The following is an 18547-nucleotide window of genomic DNA, read 5'->3' as shown; positions in this document are numbered from 1 at the left end:
CAACTATTTCCTGAAGGTTCTCTCCCCCCCCTCCCCAGGTGCCCTCATTGCTTGGATCTTTCCGACCTGCACTTTTTCACGAAGTGCCAAAATACAAGGGGGTGCACTCTTGCTGAGATTTATTGGGCTCTTGTCCCCTAAATGGCATTAATATCTGCAGGTCTTAAGCTCCCACACAGCAGTTCTTTCATTAGAGTGAGGAATTGGAGGTCCTTGACTTGCTTTATTACTAAACTCACTATAGGGAACCATTCATGGAAATTAGCATCAGAGTTGTATGCAGAAAGTAGATAGAAATAATTATTTTTACAGCTTGCTTATAACCTGAATCTTTCTTTCCTTATTCCAGTTATTCCACTTTTTTGAAAGGTGCTTACATAGAATGAGCCTGAACAGTTATCATTCAGCTTTTTGAACTTGTTTATTTATCACTGCTTTTCTATGACAACATAAAATATGAATTTTAATGTTATCAAAGGATGTGCTTTAATTTTGCTCTGCAGAAATAAGTCTTGAAGGTAATGTTCACCAGCATTATTGGTGTTTCAGATAAATAAGGTATAGCAGTGGTAAGACTGCAGATGTAGGAAAGTGCAGAATGCATTTATAATCCATCTCAGGAAATTTAAAGTCCAAACTGTTTATCTTCTTGCATGTGCAAACTCTAACCAAAGGGGCTCCACTGCAAGACAGACTCCATTTTATCATACTGTAATCATACCAGTAATGCATTTGGAGTTATTCTTGCGCCAACAGTCGTCTTAGACCTTGCATTTTTCCATGCTGGATCTCAGCATCAGTGTGCCTTCCACAAAATCTCCAGGGCTGTCAATCATCCTTTGCCAAAGAAGCTGCTCCTCCCCATGAGAATCCATCCAGTCAACTTCCTTACCATTGCTCAAACCTGGAAAGTGCAATATATATTATTTGCTGCAGTCAGAAATACACTTTTAAAAAATTCTACCCAGTGTATTCTGTGCTATAGCCTGTGAAAATAGTGTGTGTTGGGGGGGGGGCGGTTGCAAGGAGAAAGAAAATATATTGAAATATATAGAAAAATATGCTCAATTTAAAGAAAAAATCAAAATGAATTATTTTAAAAATAAATAGAAATGTTATGAAAATGCTACATGCACATGTTCAATGTAGTGATCTTACTTTTCAATTAATGAAAAAATAATATAGAAGATTTGAACAACCAATGACAGAAATGTTGAGTTACTACACACTGGAGGTCCTGTTAAAAGCAAGATATCTGCACTAGGCAAGTTATTAACCAAGATCTGATCCCCAACCAAACTCCATTCACAAACAGGAGCATTTGGAAGCCTTCCAATCGAACCATTTTTATAATGCTACACTGTCTAGTTTCACTTTCCAAGGAAGCAAAAGGAGACAGTTACTGAAGATATCTGAATTCATCAGTGGCAATATCCAACCAGACCAGTTAGCCCATCTTCTTGTGGAATGCACTAGCCTTGATACACATTTATACTACCATTATAATGTTAGAGCAGAAGTATAGAACAACATTTATTTATGCTCAATATGGCTCAGTAGAATTAGCCTTTATTTCTGAGCAGCTTGACTTGGCTGCAAAATCAAAAGTAATCTCTGCAGGCGCAGTCCTGCATTCCTGTCTAGCAAATTGGCCTCAACAGCAGTGTGGAATGTTAATTTTTAGTGTAATTTTAGGCTTCAAGGTTTGCAGGATGTAGCATGGCTTGATCTAACCTGGAGGGGAAGCCAGGCCTGCAGGCACAGAGAACAGCATCTCTTGAGAAACCAATTTGATACAACTTGAAAGACAAATTTACCATAGTTTATGGAACATTGGATGTTTTGATAGCACATATAGCAGCTCGGCTGATGTACCAAATGGCCTTGAAATGGGCACATCTTCCACTGCAGAGTTTTATTGTTATATGAGGTACAAAAGAAGAAGGATGTGCTCTATCTAAACATAAACAATTGCTAATTTTGGGAGGGCCATCCCAAATTTAGGATTGTCCAATGGAACTTTGCCAGATCAAATGATCTTTTTACCTGTTCAACCAATTATGTATGTTTTGTATAATTTGCTTATGTCACAAAAGGTATAGGACCCAATGTCAAATCTGTATTCCTTGGAGAACTCTTGGGTTTTCTGAGGGCTTTTGTTCCTTGGAACCAGTTCTCTCAGTCTATTAATAAACCTTTTAGTTTGCTTTCTTCCTCATAGGACTTCTCCTGTGTGCCTTATTGGGTCAGGGGACACACTAGGCCATAGGTTGCATGGTACATTCTGAACAAACAGGATCATCCCAGTTGGCATTTCTGTGCACAGCATTTTTACTGTCTGACAGTCATCGCACAGACATTAAAATGGTTTTCTGATTTAATATATAAGTATGGGTCTTATTTGTGTGAATGATCACATTGTCAGGGGTTGTGCCCACCTGCTCTTCATCTAGGGCAAAGGTTTTAACTGTACATTTAAGACAGGGCAGAGTCCAAGACAGAGAGGAATTCAACAGCTGAGATGTTTGCCTCATTCTGAACCAGGCATTATGAACTGATAAAGTACTCTGAGCCAATAAATTCAATGACATCTCTAGTTCTAACTCCCCACCCCATCTTACAAGGGAGGTAAAAGATTCTATCCTTATCCTTAAAAAAAACAAACCAGTGAAATTGCTGAATTAGAATTCTTTAGTAAATTTAAGACTTTTACGTCCAGGCCTCAACAAAGACTTCAGATTTCTCATTCATTAATGCTGCTAGTATCTTCTGTAACTACACTCTTTACAGATGTTCAACTACACTTCTGTAACTTCAAAGGATCTGCTTGTCATGTTTCAATTCTCATTTTTCTAGACTAGATTTTAATCCCACTTTGCTTAGAGTGGTCCTTAGCCCCTCCAAGTTGACTGACAACTCTTTGATTGCACCATGTTTGAAACTAGATTATCTCTGTAACATCTCCCACCTCCTCACCCCACCTTTCTATTAATATAAACATATTGATTTAAAGGATATAAGATGTGATAGGTCTGATGAGGTGAGCTAGGTCTCACAAAAAGCTTATGCTGCTGAAATAAAATCTCTGTTAGTAACAGAGGTACCATTTGTCTCCTGTTTTGCTTTGCTAATAGTGACTAACACAGTTGCCCATCTGGAATTATGCCTATTTAGTTCACAGCTATTTCAATTACCCCTCTTACCACTTCCAGTGCTCAGACGAACGCCTCCCAGGAAGATATTGCTGGCAAGGGATTCTTTGTCCCAGACAGTCAGTTCTACACAGACATTGTGTATATCTCTGGGATTCAAACCACTGAAAGTAAAGGTATGATTCCAGTGGGGATTCACACTCTTTTTAATCACAGCAGTTTTGTGTTTTGATGCTTTATTGTTGTCTGGCAGCAAGTACCTAAAACACAGTAAATAAAGAAAACAAGGTGGCATAATATTTGGTTTTGCATCTTGCAAATGCATAAAGGCCCAACAGAATACAACCACTGCAGAGTGTTAAGAAGGCAAGTCTGCCTTCTAAGAATATTAAGAGAAGGTTAATACAGAATGAGAGAAAGAAAATATTACATATCAGCAATTAACTACTATTGCCATCGCATACAGGAAAGATCTTAAAAAACAAAATGAGCTGGTTGCTAAGCCTTTTGCCAAACAGATGAAGGTAGGACCAAAAAGGTAAAGGTAGTCCCCTGTGCAAGCACCAGTCATTTTCGATTCTTGGGTGACGCTGCTTTCACAATGTTTTCACAGCAGACTTTTTACAGGGTAGTTTGCCATTGCCTTCCCCAGTCATCTACACTTTCCCCCTAGCAAGCTGGGTACTCATTTTACTGACCTTGGAAGGATGGAAAGCTGAGTCAACCTGGAGTCGGCTACCTGAACCAGCTTTCGCTGGGATCGAACTCAGGTCGTGAGCAGAGGGCTCCGACTGCGGTATTGCAGCTTTACCACTACTAATATTACCCAAGATATTGCAGAGTTGAAATGATCCAAACTAAAGCAAGGCCAAGAATCACAGGTATTTTGATTTCACTGTATCAGTTAGGGTTTTTTCACTGAATGGGTGCCTCTCTGTATCCTACTAATATATACTCTTCTACGTTTGATGTGGTATGTATCTTGTGTTAAGCTATTTTTGTATAGTATATGAGTATATTTTGGGGTAATATACAAATATACAGTGGGGACATCCATACAAACATGAAAGCACAACCATTTTGTATAATTCAATTTCCTTTGCAAAACTGCAATTGGATAGCAGGAAACACACACTAATAATTCAGCCTTGATAGCTTGCACTGTACACAATAAATGTTTTCTCTATATTGGCATCACAAAGGAAAGTCTAAATATTACAAATCCTGATATTAGCAACACTTGCAACTTGACTTGGCTCAGTGTGCTATAACATAAGGGAGACCATAACAGACAATAACGCTTCCTTTAAAAGTGACAGTCTTGCCCAAATAAGTGAGCAAAAAGATTCTACAGCTCCAGCAAAATGACTGGAAGTTGACAGCAAGGCAAGTGAAGAAAGGAAATCAAGCATATTGTATAAACCATTTAGACAAATAACTTAAAAAAAACCCAGGAGCCAGAAACCAACAAGAGGAGAGAAGTAGTTGGACAGCAAAGGAGTGCAATGATTACTAAAACAAAGAGAAGCAGATGAGCCTTTGCATAATCTTTTGCTATGGAAGACGTTGGACAGATATGCAATTCTGTATTTCCCCTCACCAGCCTTCTCTAGGCTTGTAAAATCAGATCATACCCATTGTTTACCATTATTATACAAATGCTGCATTAATCTTTAGATTCAATGAACAAATCGTAATATCCATGCATTTTGGTGATTAGAGCTCTGAACTAGGATTGGAATGATCCAGGGTTCAAATCTACAACTCAAGTTTGAACAGTCCTCTCTCAGTCAAATCTACCTCTGAGGGCTGGCATGAGGATAAACTGTTGTGTGGAGGAAAGGTAACAGTGATGTGCTACTAATATATAAACAAGCCACTTCAAAAACTACCTTCCTTACAGAACATTTAAAAGAAGCAGGAAGAAAGGTTTTCTCAACCCCCCCCCCAAAAAAGTACTTGCTTGAATAAAAATACAGCCAGATAAAATTAATACTCAATGCAGAAAGCAGACCAACATCCAGTGATACTGAGCAAAAGACAGAGAGAAATTACCCTTTCACAAATGTGTCTGAAGTGCCTCCTGACTTCACAGCTGTTAAATTTTTGGCTTCCTTAATTACAACTTCTAAAATGCCTCCTGATGGCACTTGTGGGTTTACCTTCTTTCCTTTTTTAGGGCTCTTCTTTCCTTCAGTAAAAATAAACCAAAAGAAGAAAAATATCACTATTTATGAAACATTCTTGAGATAAGACTTCACTCTCTTGGTCAACATATTGCCATCCTAAACTAAAAAAAAATCTAAGAGGAATTCAAATGTTCCATGCTCTTTGAAGCCACACATTCCTATCTCAAAATTCCACCACTGATATAGAAATCTCAGTATGTAAAGCATATCATATATCAGACCAGAGAGATCACTAAAACACCTTTGTAGGATAGGCCAGTACAATTATCCACATGTTACAGATGGAGGACTGAGGCTGAGCCTAAAGCCACTTGGTGAATGAGAGATTATTACCAGCAACCTCCCTGATCATAGCTAATTCTCTTAGGCTATATTCAGGCAACCCAAACAAAGTGGGGCTTTTTTAAAAGACAAGAACAAACTTGGTTTATTTTCACCTTTACATGCTCCCTCTTCCCTCTCCTTGCATACAAAGCCAAAATCGAAGGTTTAGGAAACTGCACTGTAGGAAGTCTTTGATCTAACCTCAATTTGTTATGATATTTAACTTCAGGTCTTTAATAAACTGGAATTCCTTTGTCGTCCCAAAATATGGGTGCTTAGGAATAGTGATGGACACAAACCAAACCACAAAGCAAAATTCGTGGTTTGAGAACTGAAGTTTGTAATAGGTCTACGATTACAAACTTCCACAAATTTTTAAAGCAGTTCATGGCAGTTCATGGATAGAGCAAGAAGCAGGAAGTTAAAGGGATTACAAGTTCCCTCAAACCCCTGCTTTCTGTTCCCTGCAAAAGCCACAAAAACAGCTAAGCAGCAGGGAGGTGCTCCCCACCGCTCAGCTGTTTTGGGCTGTCTTGTACAGTCTCTTTAAAGTTTAAAGGGACTGCAGACATTCTGAAACACCTCAATTGTTTTTCAGGCTGTTGCGTTTTTCAAGCCATGCTGTTGTTTAGGCTGTTTTTCAGGTTATTGTGTTTTTCAAGTTGTTGTCTTCACTTAGTTTTTTTGAAGAAGGTAAAAGGGTAAAATTTCATCAGATAGCCAAACAAACAAACAAAAAAGTTGTGATGCTGAAGGCTAATAATAAGAACATAAGAATGTAAGAAAAGCCATGTTGGATCAGGCCAGTGGTCCATCCAATCCAACACTCTGTCACATAGTGGCCAAAAACCAGGTGCCATCAGGAGGTCCACAAGTGGGGCCAGGACACTAGAAGCCCTCCCACTGTTCCCCACCCCAAGTACCAAGAATACAGTACCATTACTGCTCCCAGACAAAGAGTTCCATCTATACCGTTTGGCTAATAGCCACTGATGGACCTCTGCTCCATGTTTATCCAATCGCCTCTTGAAGGGGATTGATAAAGTTCCTCATCAAAGGCTCCTAAGTAAGCTCAATAGTCATGGGGTAAAAGGACAAATCCTCTCATGAATCAAAAACTGGCTAACTAATAGGAAACAGAGAGTGAGTATAAATGGGCAATTTTCACAGTGGAGGGTGGTAAGTTGTGATGTACTGCATTAAGTTTTCTTGTACCTTTACCTACTGCTGCTATGATTCTATGCTTGTAGCTGCCACCACCTCCTGAGGCAGTGAATACCATGAACATAAGAACATAAGAGAAGCCATGTTGGATCAGGCCAATGGCCCATCCAGTCCAACACTCTGTGTCACACAGTGGTCAAAAAACCCCAGGACGTCCATCAGTGGGGCCAGGACACCAGAAGCCCTCACACTGTTGCCCCTCCCAAGCACCAAGAATACAAAGCATCGTTTGCCCCAGATAGAGAGTTCCAACAATACGCCGTGGCTAATAGCCACTGATGGACTTCTGTCCAAATGGGGGAATGGGCAGAATATAAATAAACAAATTGTCAAACATGAGATTTCAAAATAACCAGTCCTTGGATTTTGAAACAAAGTTAGGTTTATTGATAATCCATGTGGCTCATTTGAGCTGAAGATTGGAACTGATACTTTGTAGCACTAGAATACATGCTTTAAAATGGCACATCAAAGGTTCTATAAACAATTCTACATTCACGTGTGAAATTCACACGCTGGGTTCCTTATCTATATTGTGACTAGCACATTCTGGGTTCAGGCCTGGCTGGGCCTGGGAACAAGTCCCAGGAGGTCTTATCTTCAAAGAGGACATTCCTGCATCTGTTAATAAAAGCGAAAGAAGAAAGGTGGGGGCTGCTACTTTGATGTGCTCACATTTTTAACTTTGGGTTAGTAACAACTCTACAATCTGAATTCTATAATATAAAAGTAACAATTTAAAGATCTGGCTTCTTTAATATAGAATGAGTATACAATGCTTGACACAAATAATAATAATAATTATAAAAATGTTTCTCCAATCCCCTCTTGAAGCTGGCTATGGTTGTAGCCGCCACCACCTCCTGAGGCAGTTAATTCCATGTGTTAATCACCCTTCGGGTGAAGAAGTACTTCCTTTGATCCGTTCTAACCTGGCTGCTCAGCAAGTTCATTGAGTGCCCGTGAATTCTTATATTGTGAGAAAGGGAGAAAAGGACTTCTTTCTCTACCTTCTCTATCCCATGCATAGAGGTTTACATCATGTTACCCCTCAATGGTCATTTCTGCAAGCTAGAGAGCCCCAAGCGCTTTAAGCTTTCTTCATAGGCAAACTGTTCCAATGCCCTTTTCTGCATTTTCTCCAAAGCTATAGTATCTTTTGAGGCGTGAGGACCAGAATTGTACACAGTATTCCAAATGAGGCCGCACCTTCAATTTATACAGGGGAATTATGACACTGGCTTATTTGTTTTCAATTCCCTTCCTAATAATCCCCACTCCCCAGCATAGCATTGGCCTTTTTTATTGCAGTCTCATACTGCCTTGACATTTGCAGTGATTTATCTACCATGACTCCAAGATCTCTCTCTTGGTCAGTCTCTGCCAGTTTCCACCAACATGAATTTATAGTTAGGATTTTTGGCTCCCAATGTGCATTACTTTGCACTTGGCTATGTTGAACCTCATTTGCCATGTTGATGCCCTCTCCAGTCTTGACAGACCCCTTTGTAGTGCCTCACAATCCTCCCTGGTTCTCACCACCCTGAAAAATTTAGTGTTATCTTCCAACTAAGTCACTTCACTGCTTACTCCCAACTCTAAATCATTAATGAAGAAGTTAAAAAGCATTGGACCCAATACTGGACCCAGCAATACCTCACTGCTTACCACCCTCCACAGTGAAAATTGTCCATTTATACTCACTCTGTTTCCTATTAGTTAGCCAGTTTTTGATCCACAAGAGGTCTTATCCTTTTACCCCACGACTCTTTAGCTTACTAAGGTGTCTTTGATGAGGAACTTTATCAAAAGCCTTCTGGTAGTCAAGGTAAACAACATCTATTGGGTCCCCCTTGTTTGTTCACCTCCTCAGGTTAGTAAGACAAAATCTTCTCTTACAGAACCCATGCTGAGTCTCCCTCAATAGCTTTTGTTCATCAATGCGCTTACTAATTCTCTCTTTAATAATGGTTTCCACCAACTTACTTTGTATTGAAGTCAGACTGACTGGCCTGTAATTTCCTGAATCTCCTCTGGAACCCTTTTTAGAGATGGGAGTGACATTAGCTACCTTCCAGTCATCAGTAATGGAGGCAGATTTGAATGAAAGATTACATATTTTTATCAGAAGATCCACAAGATCACCTTTGAGTTCTTTCAGAACTCTTGGATGTATGCCATCCAGACCTGGTGATTTAAATTGTCTATCAGTTGTAGGACCAAATTTAGGAAAACTGGTATACCCTGCTTTTTCCCAGATGTGATTTCTGACAGCAGTTTGAAATTTCATTAGCGATTTGTAGACAATTTCAATCTACAACCTTGTGATTTTATTACTTGTGTCAGGATTACAACAATGCATTTAATAAGAACATAAGAACATAATAAAAGCCATGTTGGATCACGCCAATGGCCATCCAGTCCAACACTCTGTGTCACACAGTGGCCAAATTTTTATATATATATATATATATATATATATATATATATATATATATACACACACACACATACACACACACACACAGAGGCTAATAGCCACTGATGGACCTCTGCTCCATATTTTTATCTAAGCCCCTCTTGAAGCTGGCTATGCTTGTAGCCGCCACCACCTCCTGTGGCAGTGAATTCCACATGTTAATCACCCTTTGGGTGAAGAAGTACTTCCTTTTATCCATTTTAACCTGTCTGCTCAGCAATTTCATCGAATGCCCACGAGTTCTTGTATTGTGAGAAAGGGAGAAAAGTACTTCTTTCTCTACTTTCTCCATCCCATGCATTATCTTGTAAACCTCTATCATGTCACCCCGCAGTCGACGTTTCTCCAAGCTAAAGAGTCCCAAGTGTTTCAACCTTTCTTCATAGGGAAAGTGTTCCAGCCCTTTAATCATTCTAGTTGCCCTTTTCTGCACTTTCTCCAATGCTATAATATTCTTTTTGAGGTGCGGCGACCAGAACTGCACACAGTACTCTAAATGGGACCACACCATCGATTTATACAGGGGCATTATGATACTGTCTGATTTGTTTTCAATTCCCTTCCTAATAATTCCCAGCATGGCGTTGGCCTTTTTTATTGCAATTGCACACTGTCTTGACATTTTCTGTGAGTTATCTACCATGACCCCAAGATCTCTCTCTTGGTCAGTCTCTGCCAGTTCACACCCCATCAACTTGTATTTGTAGCTGGGATTCTTGGCCCCAATGTGCATTACTTTGCACTTGGCCACACTGAACCGCATCTGCCACATTGATGCCCACTCACCCAGATCCCTTTGGAGTTCCTCACAATCCTGAACAATTTAGTGTCATCCGCAAACTTGGCCACTTCACTGCTCACTCCCAACTCTAAATCATTTATGAACAAGTTAAAGAGCATGGGACCCAGTACCGAGCCCTGCGGCACCCCATCGCTTACCGTCCTCCACTGCGAAGACTGCCCATTTATACTCACTCTCTGCTTCCTATTACTCAGCCAGTTTTTGATCCACAAGAGGACCTGTCCTTTTACTCCATGACTCTCAAGCTAAGGAACCTTTGATGAGGAACTTTATCAAAAGGTTTCTGGAAGTCAAGGTAAACAACATCTATCGGGTCTCCTTTGTCCACATGTTTTTCACTCCCTCAAAGAAATGTAACAGGTTAGTGAGGCAAGATCTTCCCTTACAGAACCCATGCTGAGTCTTCCTCAATAACCCGTGTTCATCAATGTGCCTACTCATTCTGTCCTTGATAATGCTTTCTACCCACTTTCCTGGTACTGAAGTCAGACTGACTGGCCTGTAATTTCAGTTACCTACCATACATCACTGGATTCTGTCATCAATGCTCAATTTACCTTTAATCTCTCCTAGGGGAAGAGTTAAGTTCCTCTCAGGGGGAATGTACCGTAAGACAATTATCAACTCTCCTTTATAGTGAAGACCAATATCAGCTGCAACTTCCACCTGCACAGATGAAAAAAACCCACAAGTTTTGTTGAAGCAAATGTTCTCTTCCACTTTCCCTTACAAAAATATAAAAGCCAAGCTATGTAAACTAAAGCTAAGATTTTCCTGTCAGAGGTTTGTAGTATGTGTACATGTTTAATATATTTGTGAATTTAATATATTTATTTAATATGATAATTTAACATGAATTTAATATGATATCTGTGGATTTCCTGCATTGTGCAGGGGGTTGGACTGAATGACCCTGGAGGTCCCTTTATGATAATTCTTTAAATTGACAATTGACTATGATGATTCAAATTGACAAACTTATCAGGAAAAAAATTCTATGATGACTGCCAAGATACAAGTTTTCTTACACCTTTACCTACTGCTGCTTCAAAATGGTGGCAGGAAGCCAAATAATGGAACTCAACTTTATACCTTGAAGGCAAGAAATAGAATGGCATGTTGATCTGTAAACACTATCTTGGCACTCTGCAAATGACAGCAGTGCACAAGCTGCAACTTGGCCTCCTCTAAAGGTCCAACTCCAAACTTTGATGCTGTGTGTTATGACCTCAGACAAATTGCACACTGTTTCCTAAAGTCATGGCACTGCTGCCCTTAGCATATGTTCATTAGTATTGTGTTAACACATTACCTTTATTTCTTTGGCTTCGTGTAAGTTTCACAGAATTAATTATGAATTTTAAGAATATTTTTCATTTCTCTTCTATTTCCTAAGGAAATTATTATTAGCTAGTTTGCTGGCATGAGGACACGCACACATCTGGAATAGTGACAGAAGATGATGGCTTGAGAAACATTTGATGACCAGTCTTGGGATGGTAATGTTTTATTCATTTATTAAATATTTATGCTTCTGTTTTCCTCATGGTTCAAGGCAGCCTACAAATGACAATATAAAGTAAAACCCCAAATAACTCCATCCATCAAACGATGTCTGGGGTTAAATGAAATGGTGCTGCAGTGCTTCCTGAAGTTTTCTAATGATAGTTTACATAACTCTTTCCCAATATTCTTACCTTTTGGCTTGCCAGTTGCCTGGGGGGAAAAATGCCTTGTACCTTTAGCAGAGGCTTAATGGGAATGTTGTTTATCTCCATGCCATGATAAGATTCAGCAACCCATTTCCTCTATTAAAGTGACAGAAAGGACATTTTTCTCCAGGACTCTAACAGCACAATCCAGAGGGGGGAGGTTGCTGAAAGCACTGTGGAAGTGGACTTACCGCTATGCCGGCGTGGGGCGTGGCCGCTGCTGGTTGGCTCCCAGAGAGCTTTCGGTGCGAGAACGCCCCCCCCCCCCACCAGGCGCAAACTTCATCACACTAAATGCTGGCGTACCCCATAGACACTAGTGGAAGCAGAAAGCACATGTCGGTGGCACCGGCAGTGCACAAACCCGTTTGGGAGCCGTGTCATCGCCCCACCAATCCCCTCCCATTCCAGGCTGGGCACAGGCCCCCTTCCACACCCAATCAGTGCCCACTCACAGAGGTTTCAACTCCTGCCAGGCACAACTCCCCAGGGAGGGCAGGGCACATGACACGGCCTGCTGAAGCAGCCTGTCGGTCACTTCCGGGTTCCTGTCCTGCATCTCGACCTGTGTTATTAGTGACAGGCTGCTTCGGCGGGCCGCTGCGCCGGCCCCCTGGGTCCCACAACGATGGGACCGATGCCACAGGGATGGGCTCGAAACACTCTATAACCCCTCAAAAGAACAGCAGTCTAGCTCGCTTCCCCCGAGCCCTGCCGCCATAAGCCTCAAGGGGGCTCATTTTGCGGCATCTCCCGGAGGGAGGGTGGCACCCGCACGGGACACATATCAAATGAAAGAGGGGGCGCAGGGCTATCAGAAACAGCCGGCGGAGGGAGTCGGGAGACCACCCCACCGGGGGATCCACACCCCGAAAGTGATGAAGGTGGCGCAGATAGAGCCAACAGAGCAAACAGGACAAAATAAATAGGCTGCATTATGCAGCACAGTCTCACTGGAATCTCACTGGAATCTGACTGGCTTCTCAGCGTGGAACCCGTTCTCTCTAGTGTTCTCACTTTGAAAAAAGTAAAAAAAGAGTTTTATTTAACTTTATTTCCCCCTCTCTATAAATAATCTTGGTATTTCCGGCGGTGATATTTGGGGGATTTTTGGGGACGTCACAGGAAGTGCTGTGAAGTCACTTCCTGTTTCCGGCAGTGGCATTTGGGGAAAATGATGTCATTTGGGGGAAATGATGTCACCGGAAGTGATGTCACTTCCTGCTTCCGGCAGGTGGCGCGGGGGAAATGATGTCACAGGAAGTGACGTCACTTCCTGTTTCCGGCATCACTTCCTGTTTCACATTCCTTCCCCCCTCAAGGTGTCCCTGGCTGGCCTGCAGATATTATGGCCACCCTAGCGCTGGCCCATGCCCCCGCCTCCTCATTCTCCATCGGCAACCTGGGGGCTGGGAAGGGAAGGTCCTGGGGGCCGGCAGGCATTGACGGGTGGCGATGTTGTGTAGCATGACGCACACAGTGACCAGCTTAGCCACAGGCAGGGGCTGCATGCTGCATCAGCCACCTGTGTGGTGCAGGCAGTGGAACTTCATCTTCAGTTGCCCAAAGGCACACTCAATGACCATGCGAGTGGCCCTGTGCTCCTGGTTGTATGCTGCCTCGTCCTCAGGGGTGTCCTCCTGGTACAATGTCAGCAGGTAGGGCAGCAACGGGTACCCTCGGGAGGACATGAAGGTGAGGTCAGGGGATGGGAGGGGTGCCCCATGCTGCCATCTGGTGGCCTTATCTAGCAACCACCCCTGCAACCAACCACCGCCAGGAGGCGATTGAGGCCCGAAGACGTGAAGATCTGGGTGCCATATACACTCCCTGGGAACTTCGCCACCAGATCTGTGAAGAGTCCCTGGTGGTCACAGGATGCCTGCATGTTGAGGCTGTAGAAGTGATGCCTGTTCCGGTACATCACGGGATCCTCCCACAGAGCCACCAGGGCAACATGCGTGCAGTCCACAGCCCCCATGACATTGAGGAACCCCGCGACCGCTGCAAAGCCAGCTCTGGAAGTCCACAGCTCCTCCTCGCCTGTTGGGAACCGCACATGCTGCTGGAGGTGCTGAAGCATAGCATCTAGGAAGGAGTGGAGGCAGCGGCTGGCCGAAGACTGGGAGACCTCCAGGACCTCGGCCACCACACCCTGGAAGGAGCCGGTCGCCAGAAAGTGCAGGGAGATGAGGACCCGCTGCAGGACAGGGATGGGGCAGGGTCCGATCACCTGGCTGCAGAGGCTTGCTCCGAGCTGCTCACACAGGTCCTGGATGGCAGCGCAGTCCAGGCGAAAGCGGTCCAGACAGGTGGCATCCTTGAGATGCAAAGTGCTCAGGCGCTCCCAGTATCTGCATGCCTGACGGCATCTCTGCTGCCACTGTGCAACCCACATGTAGAGGGTGGGGAGGATGTACAATGTCTGCACTTGGGGGGGTTCTGGTGGCGGGATGAGGGGGCACCACATGCCATGGGACTCCATAGTTTGTGTGCTGTGGCGCAGGCTGCAGTGGCTGTGCTGCTGCCCTGAGGCACTCCACCACAGCTTCCAGACACCGCTGGAGCTGTGAGGAACCCTGCATGAATGGCGGCGTGGGGCTGTCGAGGCCAGCAGATGCCCTGCTGGTGTCCTGTGGGAAAGCTGGGCGAGGCAGCATGAGAGCGACCACTATCAGCCAGCTGCGGTCAGCAGCCCCTGCATTCCACTATCTGTGGAAGGAATGGCAGCAGACAGATTGGCATCGACCGACAGTCACCGCCAACCGAACTGGATTGAGGCAGAGAAGGCACTCCTCTTTGGCTTGGTGGCCAAGAATGACACGGTGGCGCTCGCTGCCACAAAAGCCGGTGGGGAAACTCCCGTTGGTGGGGTAACTCCCGTTGGTGGGGTTTCTGGCGTATGGTGGTGGAGTGAGTGTCCACTGTGAGCCATGTCCCCCGCACAGAGCAGTCCACCCTGAAGCATTGGAACGACTCCTTTGGCCCTGCCAAGAAGCAAGTCCGGCGTCTCATCACTGAGGGCTTGACCTATGAGGAGGCGGTGGCCCATGCCCTGACTGGCTCTGAGGCAATCATGGAACCCCTCATCCGCCTGGTGGCTGTAGCTGGCCATGACATTGAGGTGATCCGCGGGACGTTGGCACCTTCCCCCCTGTCCTTGCCACCATGGGACTTCCAGATTCCGATGGTAACACCCTTCACCCCCCCCCCCAGGTGACTCCCAGGAATTGTCACGGTCTGCCACGAGCTCCACTGTGGACTCGGAGGTGGGAGGCCACTCTAGCGAGGCAGCCAAGGACTGGAGCTGGCCGCCCCCTGCCGCCCCCAAGACGTCTGAATAGCCGTCAGGAGGCACTGAATCAGGGGGAGGACACATCGAATGAGGAGGTCATGGATGCCACGGTGGGTGACCTCTGTCCACAGATGTTGAGCGGCCTGAGTCCCCTCAAGGTGCAACACTGAGCATGGGGCGGGGGGCGTCCGCAATTGGCCGCTAGTGCCAGCATCTGACCCGTTCCATTCCACAAGTAGCCACACCGTGACACTGATGGCTGACGTGGAGAACATACATAGGGTGTCCCCACTCAGACGGTCAGCCCTAGCTGCCTCCCTCATGCTGCGGGCCCTGGATCTGCCCACATCCCATCCCCATGCCCCAGGGGCCGGGAATGTGGGGAGGCTGGGCACGGCAGACTTTTGTGGGGGGTGGCCCCCAACCCTCCCTGTCCCTGGCCCCTAACTAGGGGGAGCCGCTGAGGGATCCGGAAGGTGGCCACAATACAGAAGGCTGTGCAGGTGGCAGGGAACTGGGACCCACGGCCAGCTCAAAGAATCCCGACCACCCTGTCCTCCATGTGGGCAGCCATAGAGTGGAACCGTCTGGAGGGGCACCAGGAATGGCGGGAGGCCACGGCCGCGAGTCAATGCTGGATGGCAGGGATGCAGGGGACCGTGTCCACGGCCACTGGCCACCTGTCCAGTCTCCTGGTCATGGTGAGGCAGTCGCAGGAGTGGGGTGCGAGGGTGGAACGGCTGCTTGCCAATATCAACCAGTCCCTGGTGGTCAGTGGAGGGGCTGCTCCTGCCGCTCCCGAGGCGGGCAGGGAGACGCTGCACACGGGCAGTCAGGGACATTGTCCAGGATGCCACACCTGCCCCTGACTGGGGATCAGCCGTCCTACAGCTCCACCCCAAGGGCAGCCCCCTCTACCCACCATGGCTTGAGGCAGCTTCCTGTGAGGGGGCCGGGCGGCGGCCTCTCTGCAGCCCGGTGCTTTAATGAACATATGAAACTGCCTTATACTGAATCAGACCCTCGGTCCATCAAAGTCAGTATTGTCTTCTCAGACTGGCAGCGGCTCTCTAGGGTCTCAAGCTGAGGTTTTTCACACCTATTTGCCTGGACCCTTTTTGGAGATGCGAGGGATTGAACCTGGGACCTTCTGCTTACCAAGCAGATCCTCTACCACTGAGCCACAGTCCCTCCCCTAATAAATCTTATCACTGCACATTGCATTGAGTCCTTATTCAAGAGGGATCTGGGGGTGGGAGGAGGCGAGTCCTGCACACAGCCACTTCAAAACCGCCTTGTGCCCCTCATGGGTCTGATTTTCTGCGAGCGGGCACAAGCGCAAGCCACCGCGGCGACTGTCACTGGAACTTTTGGTGCATGGGTGCCTGCAGCGAGTGGCCTACCATGTCCTGGCAGGGGGCCCCCGCAGCATCTGGGATGGCATCTGACCATGCAGCCCATGGGAGGGACATTGACAGGGGCTTGGCTTCGCCCCTTTGGTAGGTAGGCTGCTCCATGGAGCTAGCAGTACGTGCTGACCAGATGCTTTCCCAAGGATTACACAGCCACACCATGGGGCTGGGTATGTGCGTGAGGGGGGTGGGACATGCACGCAGGCTATCGCCGGGGAGCACTCTCTCTGCTGCCAAGTGTCACGTGGGCCGGCTCCCCAGCCGCCAGCCAATCCCTGGCTCCCGCTCTTCTGTCCCCGCCCTTGCGCTGCTCTGGGATCCCACACTCCAGCGTATTTTACACATCTACAGGCAGCGGCCTGGGCTTGGGCGTGCTGTGCTCCGGCGCCCCAAACCCCTTTGGAAGCCAACGAGCAGCGCTGTAGATCCACCCACGCCTGAGTGGCCAGCTGCCACTATGTCTGGATTGGGCTGTAAGTAATCCTACTTATCTCATAGCGACTGCTTATACTGTATTTTAGAAGCTAGAAACAGAACCTTACTGGGTTACAACCAGGATTTTATTTTGGCTGTCAGTGTCACTGGCCTGGCCACACAAAGCAACACACTGACATCAAACTAGCTTATTTCTGAACCTTCATGCCTTCTGTTTGCAAAACCTAATTTCTCAATGAAGACATGCCCAGATTGCGATCCACAAAATAATTCTCATTGACATACACCCTCTACACAAAACATTTTGTTCACTTGGTTTATAGGTTGAATTTCTAAAGTAACTGGAAATCCTCACTTTAGGCTGAAGCACAAACCATTCATCTGCCTGGTTCTCAAAGTTCCAGGAATCCAAAGGTATCTCCACTTCTCCAAGAAAACTATTATGACCAAATCTGTCATAATGCCAGACAGAAAGTTGCAGGGTCCGAGTCTCAAGCTGGGTATGGCTGATGACATACTATTGAGTAACAAAAGACCAATGGAGAATATTAGTAAGTTTTATAGTCCTGTAATGGTAACACTAACAGCCTTATTTTCATAGAGGTGCCATCACAGTTGATAAATGAGGCACAAAAGAAACATTTTCCCTTCACCAGAGCAGACTAATCATTCAGAGACAGGTGTTATTAATGTAGTTGTTATTAAAGTAAAGATCTATAAAATATAATTGTTCTCTTGAAAGCCTATTTTTCTTGCTGCGCCTTATTTATAATATTTCTTTATTTCACAAATATTCCCACAGATATCCTTTCCAATCTGGTCCTTATATTTGTTTATGTTTTATTTGTTTAAAATATTTTACAAAGATTTTTATTTTAAATGCTGTTCTAATGTTTGAAATGTTTGCTGCCTCAGGGACCCTGTTTGGAAAGGTGGCATTATTTAAAACATTGTAACGTATATAACAATTTATATGGCTATTGAAATAACTGACACCCTATCACCTTTGCCCAGGATTAAAGATAAAGTTAACAGACGGTCTTGAACTGTCACAAAATCAAAATACTGAGGATACAGTTAGCTGAAATGCTAGAATTCTGTAACTGGATCTTCCAATGCCTTTAATTTTCTTCAAGAGCAACTACAGGTGAGTGCTGGATCAAGGCCACAACCAAGTCACTATTAGTCCCAACAGTGGTTGTGTAGGGGGGAAAGTATTATCTTTAATTTAAAAGTGGACACTAATAGCAGCTTGTCCTGACCTGGATAGCCCAATTTTGGAAGCTAAGCAGGATCAGCCCCGGTGAGAATCTGAATGGGAGACTTCCAAGGGATATCGGGGTTGTGACCCAGAAGCGGGCAATGAAAACCCACCTCTGAATGTCTCTTGCCTTGAAAGCCCTACAGGGTCACCATCAGTCATCTGTGATTTTACAGCACTTTTCACTACCAATAGCAACTCACAGAGATGGGAGGAGGATATTTCTACCTGAGCATCAGCACAGGGGTAGAGTTAACTGCCC

The 18547-nt window shown here is 45.1% G+C and overlaps 1 protein-coding gene across 1 annotated transcript in view; it reads right to left on the bottom strand.

The window, feature by feature from the left end:
* Positions 1 to 402: 402 nt before the first annotated feature.
* SYTL5 (synaptotagmin like 5) overlaps positions 403 to 18547 on the bottom strand; it is a 178374-nt gene continuing 160229 nt past the window's right edge. Inside the window, exons 13-17 of the mRNA XM_060234113.1 lie at positions 17380 to 17541; positions 10728 to 10836; positions 5208 to 5343; positions 3204 to 3412; positions 403 to 904 (exon numbers count right to left, since the gene is read on the bottom strand). Of these exons, the coding sequence (XP_060090096.1) occupies positions 762 to 904; positions 3204 to 3412; positions 5208 to 5343; positions 10728 to 10836; positions 17380 to 17541 (759 nt within the window). The 3' untranslated portion in view covers positions 403 to 761. The remainder of the gene's footprint in view (positions 905 to 3203; positions 3413 to 5207; positions 5344 to 10727; positions 10837 to 17379; positions 17542 to 18547) is intronic.

Source organism: Heteronotia binoei, chromosome 3 (genome assembly GCF_032191835.1).
Source record: "Heteronotia binoei isolate CCM8104 ecotype False Entrance Well chromosome 3, APGP_CSIRO_Hbin_v1, whole genome shotgun sequence".
NCBI classification, from domain to species: Eukaryota; Metazoa; Chordata; class Lepidosauria; order Squamata; family Gekkonidae; genus Heteronotia; species Heteronotia binoei.
This window is presented reverse-complemented; position numbering and strand designations above follow the sequence as displayed.